The sequence below is a fragment of the Microchirus variegatus genome (assembly GCF_963457635.1).
Source record: "Microchirus variegatus genome assembly, chromosome: 7".
Classification (NCBI taxonomy): domain Eukaryota; kingdom Metazoa; phylum Chordata; class Actinopteri; order Pleuronectiformes; family Soleidae; genus Microchirus; species Microchirus variegatus.
Genome location: NC_139808.1, coordinates 4,952,263 through 4,968,246, shown reverse-complemented (window position 1 = coordinate 4,968,246; position 15,984 = coordinate 4,952,263). Strand labels below are relative to the sequence as shown.

The window sequence follows — 15,984 nt, the reverse complement described above, 5'->3', positions numbered from 1 at the left end:
AAAAAGAAAAAATGACAATAAATTCACTGTAAATAAATAATAAATTAGTGCATAATGATTTCAGAGAATATGACACAATCATCACAAGGACATTGGACAATTTCATAAATTAAGTGCAAGTAGCATCGTCGGGTGTCAAGTAACGGAGAAGTTTTCAAATAAAAAATGAGCCCTGGTTTGGAGTTCATGAATAAACGATATGACACATGAAATAAAGACGTAAAATTGAACGTGGGACATGACAACGGACACGTGTTTGTGTAGACGGCCTCTTCTGTCTGAGGCCTCCGTCACTGAGGTGTTGTTTTTTCGGTTGTTGTTTCTGCAAAGCTGATCTTGGATCAGTTGCGGTGGAGAGAGAGCAGCTGCTCCGTCAGTTTGGCTGGTGCCACGATTCGTTTTTTTTTTAAATCCCCCTGATGAGTTTATCTCAAATAGAGTGACTCAGTTTCCAGGATGTATCAGGATGTTTGATCCCACAGAACCGTTTTTCCAAGAATTTGTTTTGAGACAGTCCTTCCCTCCCTGACCAATCTAATGTCCCTGATCACTGACTCTTATGTGTTCTAACATCTTGTGAGAGTGAACAGAGGCATTCAGAGGCCAGTGAGTGTCTGAGTGGGCTGAGGTGTTTGGTTTTTCACCAGTTGGTTGGAGGCTGGTTGGGCTCCGTGCAGCCTGAATGATCCAGCTCTGCACTGTCACAGTCTGAATCATCATATAGGCCCTGGTTTGGAGCAAAAACATGAATTACTTAAACTCAATTTTGATCTACAGCATCCGGTTCTGTCTGCACTCTCTTCTTTGTTTACATACCTCATAATTGTGGTCATTTGAAGCCAGCTGGGTCTTGACCTGTCGTAGGATAGCTTCCTTCTCAGACAGCCCGTCAGAGCCCAGCTGGGTCGGGTCGGACGGGTCGGCGGGAATCTCTGAACCCTGAGAGAGGAGGTCGTCGCTCTTGTCGTCCAGACGCTCGTCCGTGTTGGTGCTGACCACGTCCGGCGTGCCGCTATGGGAGTGGTCACTGGTGTTTCCCTCCTCGCCGTCCGACACGGACAGGTTCTCTGAGCTAAACGTGGACAGGGACTGGCATTTGGTCATGCTCACGGGACGCCTGGGGGACAATTGGAGAGAGGACATATATATTCATGAAAATTCCTGCCTGATTTTACATTAGTAGTGCTTTTAATTAGTGCTTTACTAATGTATAATATTATAATGACATATATGTCTGCATTTGTGTTAGTATTTGGGGCGGATACAAAGATTTAAATGTCCAAATGTGTAACAACAAAACTCACCGTCTCCTTGGCAACTCCACTTCACTGTCCACCTCGCCTTCTTCCTCCTCTGAGGACACGCCACGTCTCTGTGGACAAAATTCACTGTGAGTATCAAACTCCAACTGTTTACTCCAAGTGTTTGCTGTTGGAAATCTCATCTCGCCTGGTTTTGAATTAACTGCACTGAGGTTTCCTGACTCACCAATGGCATGATTTCTCTTACTTATTAGTGGAGAAGCAGTTATCAACATAATACTGTATACTAGTACTACATAGATGTGTAGATGCTAACACAGTCAGAGCAGAGTGAGTAAAACAAGTGAAAATCCTTTATCATTAGTGCACAGTAGAGTTTTTCTGCAAAGGTCTGATCTGCAGCATCCTTTTTATTGATACATCTGTTTAAAATGCAGAAGAGTGCATGGTGCTTAACTGGCAATAATCAAGTTAAATGGTGTTATTGCCCAGAGAAGCATCCGTGTGTCTATAACATGCTCCCTTTAAGAGGAAGTCATCCACTCCAGTCTCACCTGACTGCGTGTAACCGCTGCCCTGTAGAGAAGAGCTGCAGGTGTGAGGCGTTGACTTCTGGGCGAGCGCGTGATCACCGTCCCTTCCTCCTTGTCCTCGCCGTCGTGGGGGGCGCGGGCGCTGCCGAGCACGGACGTCCTCCCCGCGGCGGCTCCCCTGCCGCACGGCGAGTCCGGGCTGCTGGAGAACGGGATGGAAGCGGCGTCTTCGCTGGGCGTGTCACTGCGTGGAGGCGTTTCTGCCAAGTCCAAGTCGTTCACTGCATCCACGCCCGTCCGCTCCTCCGACGACCCTCCGGTGCTTCTGCTTTCCCCCAGACCGGCCGAGGCGCTCTGACTGCCCGCTCTGTCCAGCCCTGGCCTCATCTGTCCCTTCCTCCGCCCCTCAGCCTCCAGCGTGGTGGAAATGAGATCGGGGCTGGAGGAGGACATCTTTTTGAGGAGCAGGTCGTGCTGCAGGCCTCTGATGGCCGCACTGGGGTCTAGATGATGCTTGCTGCTGGGAACGGATGAGGTGACGTTGACCATCGCTAAAGACGAAGACAGGGTTGCTTTTAGCTGAGCCAGATCCCCACTGCTGCCTTTGCCAGCTTTTCTGTAGCGGGGCTTTCCTCGGCGTGAGCGTCCAGGGGAGGTAGAGCCTTTGTTGGGTATTGTGACCTGGGTCATGGACGAGTCCAGTTTGGGAAGGATGACTTCTGACTTTAGTAAGTCTGGCCTGAAAAGACAAGAGAGACAGAGATAACAATAAAACATATCATGAATAATTTAATTGGACTTTCCTTTATTTAAAGAAGACATATTATACCCAAGTTATCTTAGTTCCCTGGTGTCCTAATGAACATGTCTGTGACATGCTTTGGTCAAAATACCTTAAGGATGAAGCACCACAGCAGTTCAATCACCCTGCCAAAACAGCCCTGTTCAGAACGCTCGCTTTTGAGTGCCTGTCTCTAACAGCGAGTTGGCATTTGGAAAATCCGTCATTTGCCGACCCTAGCCGGCACATTGCCGTCATATATAAAGTGTATCCACTGGACACGTGAATCCTCTGAAGCTGGAAGTTTGTGTAGAACTCTGTGCTGCACTGTGGAGCCAAGAATAGAACACTGAGCGGACTTCCGCTCTTCTGGATACCATTGCCCTCGCCTGCACTCTCGCGTTTTCTAGGGACAAAGCGGAGCTCCACGAGACAACAATTCCAGGAACGTCTCATTGTGACGTAGCAATGAGTGCGGAAGTCAACAGCGCCTGTTTTATCTCTTGAACTTAGACTGAGGAGGACCACAAAAACATGACTGAGTCATCTTTTTTCACACTTTGCCTACTCATAGGGCCTCCAGAGTCCCAAATATAAGTATTAAAAATGATTAAAAAGTCGATTTTGCATAATATGGCTCCTTGTGAATAAATCCCCCGTCTCTCTCACCTCTTGCTGTGCGAGGGCAGTTTCTGAGGTACGTTGCGCTTCTTCATGAGCTTCTCCATCGAGTTGGAGGAGGCCGACTGTCTGGAACTGTGGTGCTTGAAGCAGCCCGGGTACTTCTTGTCCAGCGAATGCTCCCTCCTGACATTTAAACACAGAGAGACGATTAGCTATTGAACAGACGTCAGTGAGTGGACACTCAGCACAGCATTTTGAGAGCACTTTGTTACATGTCATGGATCCTGTGTGACCGGAAGTACTGGGCAAACACTGCTTAACCAAAGTTTGTAGTATTTGAATAACTAAAGCCCTTGTTTTCCACGATGTTACTCTCTATCATTACTGTATATCTCTTTCAAAACTGACGTGTCAAATGTGTTTCATACTTGAGTAACTCTTTCTCTTTGATTTCCAGCTGCAGCATGATTGCATTGAGCTCCATGTAGAGATTGTTGGCTCTCTCCAGTTTCCTCTCATAGTGCTCCCGGATGTCCAGTGCATGTCTGTTGTCAGAGAAGAGAAAGAGCGGAGGAGGACGTAAATACACATGACTTTATCTGCTTTCGACCGTAATTGGATCTGTGCAGTTTCTCATTGTTTTCTATCTCAAGACGTCTATATTCTCTCTATGGCTGACCTCAGTTCTTCTCTGCGTCTTTTGATCAGCTCCTCGTCCAGCCTGTGAATACACGTGCCCTCGGACTTAATCTTCTCAAAGTGGTGCCGCACCTCGTCCCTCCACTCCGCCTGGTGAGACAGAGAAAACACATCACGTCAGACTATTTCACATTTGATAATAATGTTCAGATAGGAAGAGAGATCCTCATAGTGCTGGGTATCATCAGATTGGAAAACACACAGCAATCCCTGTGTTTTCCATCTGAATGCAGTGCAGCCACAACTTAAACTTCATCTGACTGCTGATACTAAACACATGCGATTCGTATTGACGTGAGATTTCATTGCACCGCGATTGTCCTGAAGGAGCTCTTCATGATTTCCAGACTCTTGTGTGCGTCTCGTTGAAATCGAATCAATACGCTGTCAGATCATCATCGATACACAGAAGGAACAGAAGCGGACGTGGACGTGACGTGACAAGAACACAAAGAAAAATGCTGTGTGGGCTTTTTTTTTTCTCTCTCCCCCTTCTTTTTTGTGTGTGTTCACATTGAAGCCCTGACCGTTGTTATCTGATATCTGTCATATCGGGACAACGGAAGTCAGATATATGACTCTGTGGACATACATGCGCGTGTGTGTGTGTGTGTGTGTGGATTTCTGTCCGCATGAGCCATGCACTTCTTAATAAGCTAATGGACTCTCTCTTGCACACTCTTCGATGTCTCCAGTCCCCTATTTCTCTCTCTCTCTCTCTCTCTCTCTCTCTCTCTCTCTCTCTCTCTCTCTTCGCTCTCTGCTCCCTACCATTAAAGCAATCAATACACTCCAGAGCAGAAAATACTTCTTTCCAACGTCACGAAAAAAAAAAATCCATTATGGGGCAGAGTAGAGAGGATAGAAACTGGGGAGGGTTAACAAGAGGGGGGGAAGGGGAAGCGGTATGGGCGGAAAATAAAGGATCAAGGATAACAGGAGGGAGTGGAAGAGGTATGTGTTTTGCATCGTGTAAGAGGAACAGAGGAGGAGGCTGTTTGTCGCGGTTAAGACAAAAAAAATTAATGATTTATTTACCGTGTAAGGCTGTGCGGCAGTCAAAGGGCAATCAAAAACCAACGCGCACGCTGCATATATGTGACTTTAAGACAATGACATCCTCATGCAGTGACACTTATTGCGTTTGTTTGTGTCGCGCAGATGTCTTACATATTGGAAAATGTGGGCCCCCATCCCCCACCCAGTGACAGGCAGACACACCCTCCCCTCCCCTCCCCTCCCTTCCCCTCCATCCTTCCCCCGTCACACACACGCACACACACCGGCTCCTTCTCATTTTTGATTTGATGGAGGTTGGAAAAAAGGTTTCTCGCTTTGACCACCAGGAACAAAGACCAAGGAAACCCAACAATAATATGTTGTGATTGAAATGGCAGGTATTATTAGTGGGCTCTGCAGAGGCCTGGGGCTCCGGGGGGGGGGGGGGGGGGGGGGCAGCTGCACACCCCTGCACCGACTCAAATCACTGCAGCAGACTGGAGACGAATGGCGGTAGCTTGATACACAATTGTTATTGTATTCTTTGGTAGAGGAACACAAAAAAAGTCAATTCTACCCTTGTCTATCATCCATTTATTCCTCTTTGACAAGGACCAAAGGAAGAGATTGATCTCAATTAACTGATATTACACTGACATGAAAACACCATTAACCCCTTTCCTTTCCACAGAACTCCAGCCTACGTATTCCCATGCTGATAACAGAGGACAAGAAAAATGTCTTCCTTGGTTTCAAGGGATTTTAGTGCAACATTTTCACCTTTGTGTTGTCGGCCTCCACTGCAGATTGTGTTTCACACCAGAAGCACTCGGATGCTGAGGAACACAAGGAGCTTACCTGAGACTGGAAGTAGGTTTCTTGTGGAGTGGACAGCATGTCGGCCGAGGCGATGTCCAGGTGCAGGAGAATCTGTCGAAATGACGGCCTGTTTCTGGGCTTGCAGTTCCTGTAAAATGTATGAAACCGTGTTAATTCTAGAGACACTGAAAAATGATTTTTTTCCCCCTCTTGATAAAATGTAAAGCTTTCACTCCCTCACCCTTCATACGTTCAGTTTTATTATCTTCTCTCACCACTAAGGCCTCAACTGTCTTTTTTCCATACCACTCTTCCTTCTTCCATCTCTTCTGCTATCTGCTAACCCCCGTCCCCTTCCCCCCCTCCCCTCCCAGCATGCTCACCAGCACTGCCGCAGGAGCAGCTTGAAGCTGTCCGGACAGCTATCAGGTACGGGCAGCTGCAGACTGTTGTTGCCCACTCCCCAGATGATTGCGGAGGAGTCCACGTCCTTGTAGGGCACCTCTCCTGTCAGCATCTCCCACAGCACAACGCCAAACGACCTGCAAGAGAGACGCGCGCCACATTGACTTTCAGACACGGCACGATAAGTCACCTTTTTCACTCAAGATATTTGTCTTTGATGCATTAGTAGTTAATGCTGATGCCTTGAACAGTTAAAGCACATTTTCAGTGGTCTTTCAAGGGCTATGGGTTTGATTCCTGGCTCCACTAGTCTCCATGTTGATGTGTAGGTGTGAACGGCAAAACTTTAGTTTAAAGCAGGGTTGAGTCGTTATCCAAACAAAAAAAAACGCGCTCTATAAAAACAGACCATTTGCCATCACAACTACGAAAATTTCTGATTTCCCAAACTTGGGTCTAAATAATGTGATTTTGTTTTTGTAAATTTCCGAGACATGGGGCTGTTTTGCAGGAGAGCAGCAGGACAGCAGGCCCATCGGGATGCGAACCAAGGAAAGTCTGTTGTTGCTGACTCGCGGTGTTGCCATGGCGATCATGTACAGTATCCAAGGTGCCAATAGCATCATATAAGGCACTTAGGGGGTGTGTGATGTTGTGTTTGCATGTATATTTTTAGAGTCTCTCCAACCTCTGCTTGCTTTTGATTTGGTTCATGAAAACACACATAAGTATAAAGTATTTGTTTACTTGACTGTTGTAATTCTATGTATTATGACACATTTAAATGTATTAATAATAATTATTCAAGTGATTTTAAAGTGATCAGTGCAATAATGTTAAAATACCCCACGAGAAACATCAGTTGTATCTTCCACCATTATATAAATATTAAATATAACTCTTAATGTACTACATTTATTATATTATACTTGTTTTTACTTATACTCCAAATTCTTACTGTGTTTCAGGGTTCATTTCAAAACACAAAGAAGCAAATATCCTGAGGCTGATCCTGTTTTGCAATAATAATAATAATAATATAGGTATTTATTTATTTTAGGTTTATACACTTCAAATGTGTTCATGATGAAAAGTTTTCATTTATATGTATGTTTCACAGCAAGCTAATTCATCCTATTTCCCTCGAAGAAATAACTGAAGTGATATAAACTGAGTTCCAGTTTGCATGTTGTCCCGGGTTATTGTGGGTACTCCAGTTTCCCCCCGCAGTCCAAAAATTGCCTGAAGGTGTGAATGTGAGAATGAATGCTCTCCTGCAAACCTCATGTGGAGGATAAAGCGTTAGACAATGACTGAATGTCATCCAAATACTGTATGTGGCTGCATGTCAGTATTTTACTTTATGTCACTGCCAAAATCAAAACTGAACATCTCTGCTCTACAACAGCTTCTCCTCCTCTTTTGCCGCATGTCCTTCCATTTGATCCACGTGAATTTAAACAAAACTCTCCAGTCTGCGCCCCGTACTTTGCTTTCCTTCTACTTCAAAAGCTTTTTAATCCTATTTTCACTTCTCTGCTAATGCACTACTGGCCCCGGGCCAAACCATCTGTAGGCTTGGACGGTTATTTCAGCCTCTCCTGAGCGCTGCAGCATCTGGCAAATCAATTATTAAATTAGCCAGCGTTCCTTTCAGGACGCAGAGGAAGAGTGATGGAGGGATATAGGATGGAGGGGAGAGAGAGAGAGAGAGGGAGAATGCACTGGGGGAGATCAGGGTCTCATCTAGGGCAGCCCATCAGATATGGCAGAGACCCTACAGAATTTCATGTAATGAGATATTGTATGTAATACTGAATAGATTTTCTGGAAATAGGATCCTGTGCTCCATACTGTAGCAGGCTGTAACTAATGAGATTCTGCATAGATTCAGTGACATATAAGGGAAAAACACAGCAGAGTTCACCCGTGCAAAAGAAAGAGTAGAATAGAAACGATGACACTCACCAAATATCCACCTTCTCTGACACAGGCTCGTTTCGAATGACCTCAGGAGCCATCCAGGCCACCGTACCGGCGAAGGACATCTTGGTGCTCTTGTCGCTGAGCTCCTTGGACGTGCCGAAGTCGGAGATCTTCACGGCGTCATCGTAGGTGATCAATATGCTGCGATCAAACATGAGATGACACTGCTCAACGTTGTGTTTCCAGAAATTTTCATTTCCAAATATGAAAATATCCACTAGGTCTAGGACATGATAGGGCCCTCGCCTCCAGATGCAAGCATCCCTACACAAGGTGGGGAGTGCAGTAGTTTCCGGACTTTTGAATCCGAGAAACCTTTCGACAACTTTTCACCTTTGATTTAGGTAGGGTTTTGTGGCAAATGTTGGAAATTCGCCAAAATGGCGAGGGTTGCCATGGCCACAACATTATGAGTCGGTACGACAAACGCGCTCTGACGAGTTTGCTCATTTATGTAGGGTGCAAATGGCCAAAATGGATGCCTTGGCTGACTTCCTGTTGAGTTGAGGCCATGGTTACGGTTGACTTTTTTGTTCGCGTTGGTCTATAACATCTTCCTACCAATTTCTGGGTGATTTGGCGAAACTCAATTTTCGCCAGACCTGACCTCCATGCCAAGTTTCAGGAGTTTTTATGCAACTTAACCCCCTCAAAAATGACCGGAAAACCACGGATATTCTAATAATAATCTGAAGGAATAACAATAGGTTCCTCGCATGAATTGGTGCCAGGATCTGTTCCGGACCCTGACATTTGTGGCTCGGGCCCTAATAACTTCTTTTAAACTTCTTTTAAAATAACTTCTTCTTTTAAAAGTCTCTAAATAAAGAGGCTGCGATTTGGAAATACAATACATGCATTTGTGATGTTTGGACAGTTTATTTTGAAGGGCCAGATTTGGGAATCATTGAACTCCACTGTATAACATTTTCAATCATTCAACTCTGGAGAAGAATGATGTTTGGACAAGAAGAGGTGGTTGCCAGATTTGTTACCCCCACCTAATGACCTTTTAGTTTAATCACAAAAGTGTAAATCAAAGTATGTTCTCACTGTCTACACAACTCACTTTGGTGACTTGAGGTCTCTGTGGATGATCTTGTGTAGGTGCAGATAGTTCATGCCACCAGCGACGCCCATGGCCCAGTCCATGAGGAGGGACGGCGTGATCTTCCTGCCCGCTCTCAGCACCTCGTACAGCTGCCCCTGGGCACAGTACTCCATGAGGATGCAGTAACACGGAGCCTGTGTGCAAATACCTCTGAGGTAGGACCAAAAACATGTACATTAGTACTTTAGGAGTTACTACTACAGTGGCAGCGTTGTAACAAACATAATACGACGTTAAAGGCGACAGATCATCTCCACTGACTTGAAAGTGATGATGTTGGGGTGCTTGAGCTTGCGCAGGTGCTTGATGTCGGTCTCCTTGATATTTCGCACTTTCTTGACCGCCACTTCCTGTGCGTGGAGCTTGCCCAGGAAGACGGCGCCTTGAGCTCCGCTGCCCACCCACTGTAGGTCCGATATCTCCTCGAAAGGGACCTCCCAAGCCTCTGTGATCGGGAGAATGAGTTATTAGCAAAGTGGATCCTTAATGTGTTCAACTTTGAACTTAACAGTTTACTAAACTTTAGTGTTTTTGTGATTTTAGTCGCAAGTGTATTGCTATGAATGTTTGTACAGACATGTATCATCCCCTAATGATCCCCTGACCTTCTGACCTTTGAAGTGCGTTAAGATGACATTTGAAATATCGCCACATCTGTTATATTTGAGGTCCGCAGCAGACGCATTTTAATAAAATAATGACTTTTTTGCTTCGGCCCTATAATCGGGTCAACATTTCTATTTGCCAAATAATTCAGTTTATGACCAAATACTAGTAAAACTAGTCATTTGACTTTCATTGTGATGACGATGCTTGCTCAACAATAGCATGGTAGCACCACTGTACACTCTTAGAAATAAGGGTTCCAAAAGGGTCCTTCTACGAGGGCTGAGGTTCTAACTGGAACCATTTGCTTCTGCTTTCCAGAAGAAAGGGTTTTTCAAGGGTTCTTGGTAACACTAATGGTTCCAGTTAGAACAATCTTGATCCCGAGAACCCTTTAAAACCCCTTTCCTCACAAAGAACCTTATATGGTTCTACTTAGCACTTTTATTTCTAAGAGTGTACTTAAGCAGAACCTTGGAGCTGCATGTGCAATTGCAGATTTTTTTTTATTTCTAAATACATTTTTATACAGCTTCCTACTCGTGTGGTAATACATATTTGAGTTATTTTGATGCTTACCTCAACATTATTTTCAACAACTTGCTAACTCGAGAGGCAAAATGATTACATAAAGAAAAGAAAAGAAAAGATATCTGTGCCATATCTTCTCATCCCATTACAGTAAAAAAAAAACAGTTGTAAGTCTTGTTCTGTAATTGAACCTCAACTTAACCTAAGACTCAGAGAGTGCAGGCAGACAGATACGGAGCTTTAATCTCCTGTGGGTAAGTCTCTCTCTCTCTCTTCCTCACAGCGTCCTAAATCCTGCTTAGTGCCATTGTGGGGGCGATGCAAAACAGGGGTCCAACCCGCAGGAGAGGGTTAGGAAAGGGACAGGATTTAAGGGTCTAATGTGGATGTATGGTGAAATCAGGAGGTGGAAGGGAAGTGATGACAGTGGCAGTGTGTTAGTGTGTGTGTGTGTGTGTGAGATGGGGAGATTCCCTACGGGTTTGTGAGGGTCCATGTGTCCAAGACAGACTGTTAATATGACAAAAATTTACCGCCTGCTCTGCGGCTGTTCATAACAAAGGGGGGGGGGGGGGGGTTAGGAAACACATTTATCATATTAATAAGAACGATATGAATGATTAATGTTCTCCAGTAATCGAGGGGCTCATCCTCTAATGAGCCCCCCCCCCCCCTCAAATTGTCTACGGAAAAAATAAATAAAAATCACCACATCTGATAATGCCAGAATTTCCTCTTGTGTGCTTTGTTTGGAAATAGGGACATTTAACACGGCATGTGAAACCTCAAAATCCATTAGAATTAACAGAGGTCATCAGACAGTTGACAGTTTTATCATTCTTTGCAATCAAAGTTAAATCATAGGGCATTTTTGCCTGAAACACCCCTATTTATTTCACTTTATAATATCCGTTTTGCCACCCCTCCCTTTAGTGTATGACTCCCTGTGATGGGGAGCAGCGAGGTGCAGACGGGCTGGGAGTTATAACAGCACGGGATGAAAAGGACAGGAAAGGAGACAATGAGAGATGTGTGTGCGTGTGACCGTGTGTGTGTGACTGTGTGTGTGTGTGTGTGTGAATGGGTGGGGGTGGGGGTGTGTGAAGGTGGAGATGTGGATGTCAAATGGGTGACAAAATATCAGGAGGCTATAAAGACAAGGAGAGATATAAAACTGCCTGATGCGTGTTAGACATTAATGTTTTTTTTTGTTTTTTTTATCTTTGAAGTTTGTTCTTTTGGCAACTTTGCTAATCTTAGTGTCAGTCAGATAATGTCATAGAAAGATAATACAGATAATTAAAGGTGCCATATGTAAGAATGTGGCCAAAAACGGTTACTACATTCAAATTCTATTGGGTTTGGTTTTCTGACGTAACTGGCAACCCGTGGTTGCTCGGCAGCTGAGACTCTACTGACTGCAATGATTGGTAGACGGCGGTAGGTGGCGCCACATGCCGAAAGATGATTTCAAAACATGATTTGCAGTCTGCAAAATATATTTTTTTAAATGCAAATATTTTGTCTGTACTGTTGTTGTTGGTGAGTTCAGTTTGTTATATGAACATTATTCCTGAGTCTCTGTGACATATTAGGAGGATTTTATGGCCAGTTGCTTTAGATTTATTACATAATGCACCTTTAAGACCAGTAGTTTTCATGGAGACCAAAACCTGGCAGAACCTCACTTCTGAGGAACTTTAGGGCTAAGATTTACATTGTGGTTAGGTTTAGTGTTAGTGTAACTGGTTCTGGTTTAGGATTAGGTACAATGCTTTGTTTAGGCCGTCCAAAATAATGGTACTAAAAAGATAAAAAGCCATGCAAACCCGTGTGTGCATTCATCCTTGGGTAGATGCTCACATACGTGTGTGTGTGTGTCAGGTTTGCGTTAATAGAGATGAGAGGCGCGGGGTCAGAGCGTGGCCATGCATAATTCATGAAGCAGATTTGGCAGAGGAGTCCCGGGGGAGCTCTGCACTATTGTAGTGGCTGCAGACATAAACAACACAGCGTCACAGGGAGCTAGTTTCATTAGGGGTTGGTCGTGGGAGGGAGGTGGCATGGGCTCAAGCAGGAGAAAAAAAAAGATGGAGGGGAAGGGAGGGGGGAATATCAGGGGAAAATAAGCCTCCTTTTGCAGCTTTGATAGTGTGTTTCCCCGGCTGCAGCTCTTCATGTCAAAGACGGTGTTTGTTTACAATGTGGCTTGTGTGGAAGTCATTTTTGCTCCCAACTGGTTAATGTAATTAAACTGGGGGTATAAGATCATTAAATTAGCATATCAAAGCTCCTCAGTGAAATTAAATAGCAGCTCGTATCTGCTTTTATTGGGGAAATCACTGGTTTCACCGTGCCTGGATCATGTGATTGTGTGTGCTGAAATTAATTTGACTGCTTTACTTACCGTCCAGGACGTGTTTGTGCTCCGTGGAGTAAGCCTTGCCAATCATTGTCCAGACGGGACGCAGGCAGCCAAACAACCCCTCCAGAAACCCTCCACCTCCTCCGGTAGACTGGCACTGTAACCTGGCAGCGTCCGCCTGGCTCCGGACTGTGCTGCCGTCCGGCTCCTGCCCCTCTCCCTCCGGCCTTCCAGTGCTCCCATCATGCTCGTGGAGCTTCAGGACACTGTTGGCAAAGTGCTCCTGTTGTTCTTCTCCTGGCATGTGGTTGTGTCCTGCAGTCTGACCCTCTCCTCCTCCTCCGTCCCTGGGCTCGACGTCCCCTCCCGTGTCCATGGAGAGGACGTTGCGAAGGACGCACTGAGTCGGGGTCAGGTCCATTTCTGGCGTGCATGGCGTCTCTGCGTCGAGCCGCCGGAAAGACGGCGGATCGGAGAGCGGCGAGTTGAAGCCGGAGAGAGAAGGAGACGGGGCACGAGGTTCATGAATGAGGGCCATGATGAGGAACTGCTGTCATCCAAACAAGTAGAGAAGAGGGGAGCTTTGACAAGAACAAACACAAACACAAAAGGAAGGGGGAAGAAAAAGAGGATTATAAATCAGGAAGGTTGATTTAGCTGAATATTCATTGTGGATGTCACCTCTGTAGACACTTCTATCAGTGGAGTCAATGATCTTTATCTGAGAATGCCTAAGTTTGAAACTAAGCACCGAAACTAAGCAGGCAATAACACAGAAATGCACACTCTGTGCCAATCTGATCAAATTTCAGATGAGATTTCATATTTTTTGATTTGTTCTATCAGCTGTATAACATTTTTTCTAGGCCACTCACGCTGTAACTGTGCATAAATTGTAAATGAATCCTGACTCTTAAATGAAATCTTGACCAGGTACCATTTGAATGATTAGGTTACAAACAAACAAAAACCCCTCAACACAGACGTCAAATGTCACAGAACATGATGGGGGGTTTTTTTCCCAGCATTTTGTCACAAATCAAAATATGTTAAATTTTGCACCCTTGTAATCTGAGTAAGCTGAGAGTGTTGTGGGTTGTCACTGTACATGTACCATGTGACGAGGGGGCACCGATCATATGATATGTCTTGATATTAAATCAATACAAGGACATGAAACATGATGCGGGACGTGGATAAAGGACAAAAGGACTAGACTGCGTCTGGGTCATAAATCTGAGGACGCCTCGGACAGCTCAGTACAACCTTTGATTAGGTGGAGGAGGGGGGGGGGGAGAAAAATACGAGGCTTTGACGAATAGAAGTAGTAAATGAATAGAATATGTATTACATAGAACACTGTTACAGTAACAGTGTAGCAGTGCCGTGGTGCAGAATAAATGCCACAGCCAGTGATTTATGTTACGTAGCATCAGTGCATTAAATGGATGAGATCAGATGATGGCTGAATTATATCTGAGGACTGTTTTAGGCCGGTCATCTCTCCAAAGACAAGAGTGTACACACACACACACACACACACTCAGTGGAGGAAGAAGGTCGTTTTTTCTGATTCACTCGTCAAAACGTGTGTATAGTACACACATAAATGTTTTTTCTTCTTAAAAAAAACCCCTAAACATGAAGCTCAATTGCTTCAGGTGATTTATACGTCAGTTTCCAAGTCAATATTAATCTAATTACTGAATTTAAATGCATCTATGTGCTGTTACAGACCATCATATTGAGTTCCCTTCGGTGACAATTCCTCTGATTAGAGTAAATGCAGCAGGGCATGAGATGGATGGGCTATAAGCCGATGGCGTGACACCACTACAACCCACTGTAGATGAAACACTGATGGTTATCCGCCACTGCACTGCACTGCACTGCACTGCACTGCACTGCACTGTACTGTACTGTGTACAACCAAGCTGCAATTCATAAAGAGATAGGGAAAACATGAAAGATGGTTCTTTAGCACACACAAAAAAAACGAATTAATCAACCACTGGGACACATCTGGTGTATAAAATGTGGAATAATCACACATCATCATCATCATCCTCCTCCACACAGACGACACACGATTGATCGTCCTGCTCTCACTTCATTAATGTGGAGGATGGGATCAGCTGCAGGAGCCAGGCTGCGCTCTGTCACAGGCCAGTGAATTGTGGATGTATCAGGGATGCATCACCGCCTCTCTCTCTCTCTCTGGTCTCGTGCGGTGCAGATGCAGATGCAGCAGCATCAGCATCAGCATCACTGACAGTCACTCTCCATTACAACAACCGCCGGAGCTCATTTTCCTCTGCTTATCATAAAAGGCAGCGATATTATATTCTGCTGCTAATGTAACGTTTGTCCTACCTCGGTGTTTCTCAGCTTCACTCCATCCCCTGGCGAAGGCAGCAGCGTATTCCACTTTGGTTCGCGATTCGGTCTAAAATAACATCCACCGTGTGATAATCAGCATCCACACCTCCCTTCGTCCTCCTCCTCCTCCTCCTCCTTCTTCTTCTCCTCCCTGCGTCCAAGTGCGCCTGAGAGGACTGCGTGGATGAAGAAGTGTGCGCGTTTCCCCGTGAACAGTAAACACGGCTTGTTGTTCTCGTGCCTTACACCTGCTCCTCCTCCTCCTCCTCCTTTTCCTCCTTCTGATGATGATGATGCTGCTGCTGCTGCTGCTTTGCCATTCTCCTCCTCTGAGGACGAGAGATGCGCGCACACTCAGGGATTTATACGCTCACCTATAGTAACCACGACTGGAGAAGGAGAGAGAGAGGAGATGGTGAAGGAAGGATGAAGACCGAGGAAGGGAGGAGGAGAACGGGGGGGGGGGGGGGGGAGGAATGTGAGGGAGGAGGCTCGATGCAGATGTCCGCCAATCAGAGGAGAACGGCGCTGTGACGCGCGCAGTCCGGTGAGACACGGGACAACTGCAGGTAAACCTGTTTATGTGTTTACTGAGTGAGTGAGGGAGGCTGGTGGTGGTGGTGGTGGTGGTGGGGGGGTCAGCTGGTATGTGAGGTGATCAAAATGATGTCATTCCCAGGGAATGCAGCATTTGACTGGACAGCATCATGAAAATCCCCTCCAACCCTATTAACAGCCGGAGTGTGGTGTGTGATTGGTGCATAACCTGTAAGCACTAGGAAGGGAAGAAGGGAGGAAAGAAGGAAGGGCAGTGTATTATTATTACCATCCCAATCTGTGCTGACCCATTTTTTCTCAGACTTTTCTGAGAGAGATTGGTTGCA

General features: G+C 45.4%; 1 protein-coding gene across 1 annotated transcript; it reads right to left on the bottom strand.

Moving 5' to 3' along the window:
- Window positions 1–640: 640 nt before the first annotated feature.
- On the bottom strand, window positions 641–13,259 carry LOC310930121 (mitogen-activated protein kinase kinase kinase 12-like; the record flags this gene model as incomplete). The annotated part of the gene is made up of 13 exons (XM_083893044.1): window positions 641–727; window positions 817–1,117; window positions 1,305–1,372; window positions 1,817–2,534; window positions 3,246–3,383; window positions 3,629–3,745; window positions 3,880–3,989; window positions 5,757–5,865; window positions 6,101–6,259; window positions 8,091–8,249; window positions 9,178–9,369; window positions 9,481–9,664; window positions 12,764–13,259. The coding sequence occupies 13 exons, from the start codon at window positions 13,257–13,259 to the stop codon at window positions 641–643; spliced, it is 2,838 nt and encodes a 945-aa protein (XP_083749170.1).
- Window positions 13,260–15,984: the final 2,725 nt, after the last annotated feature.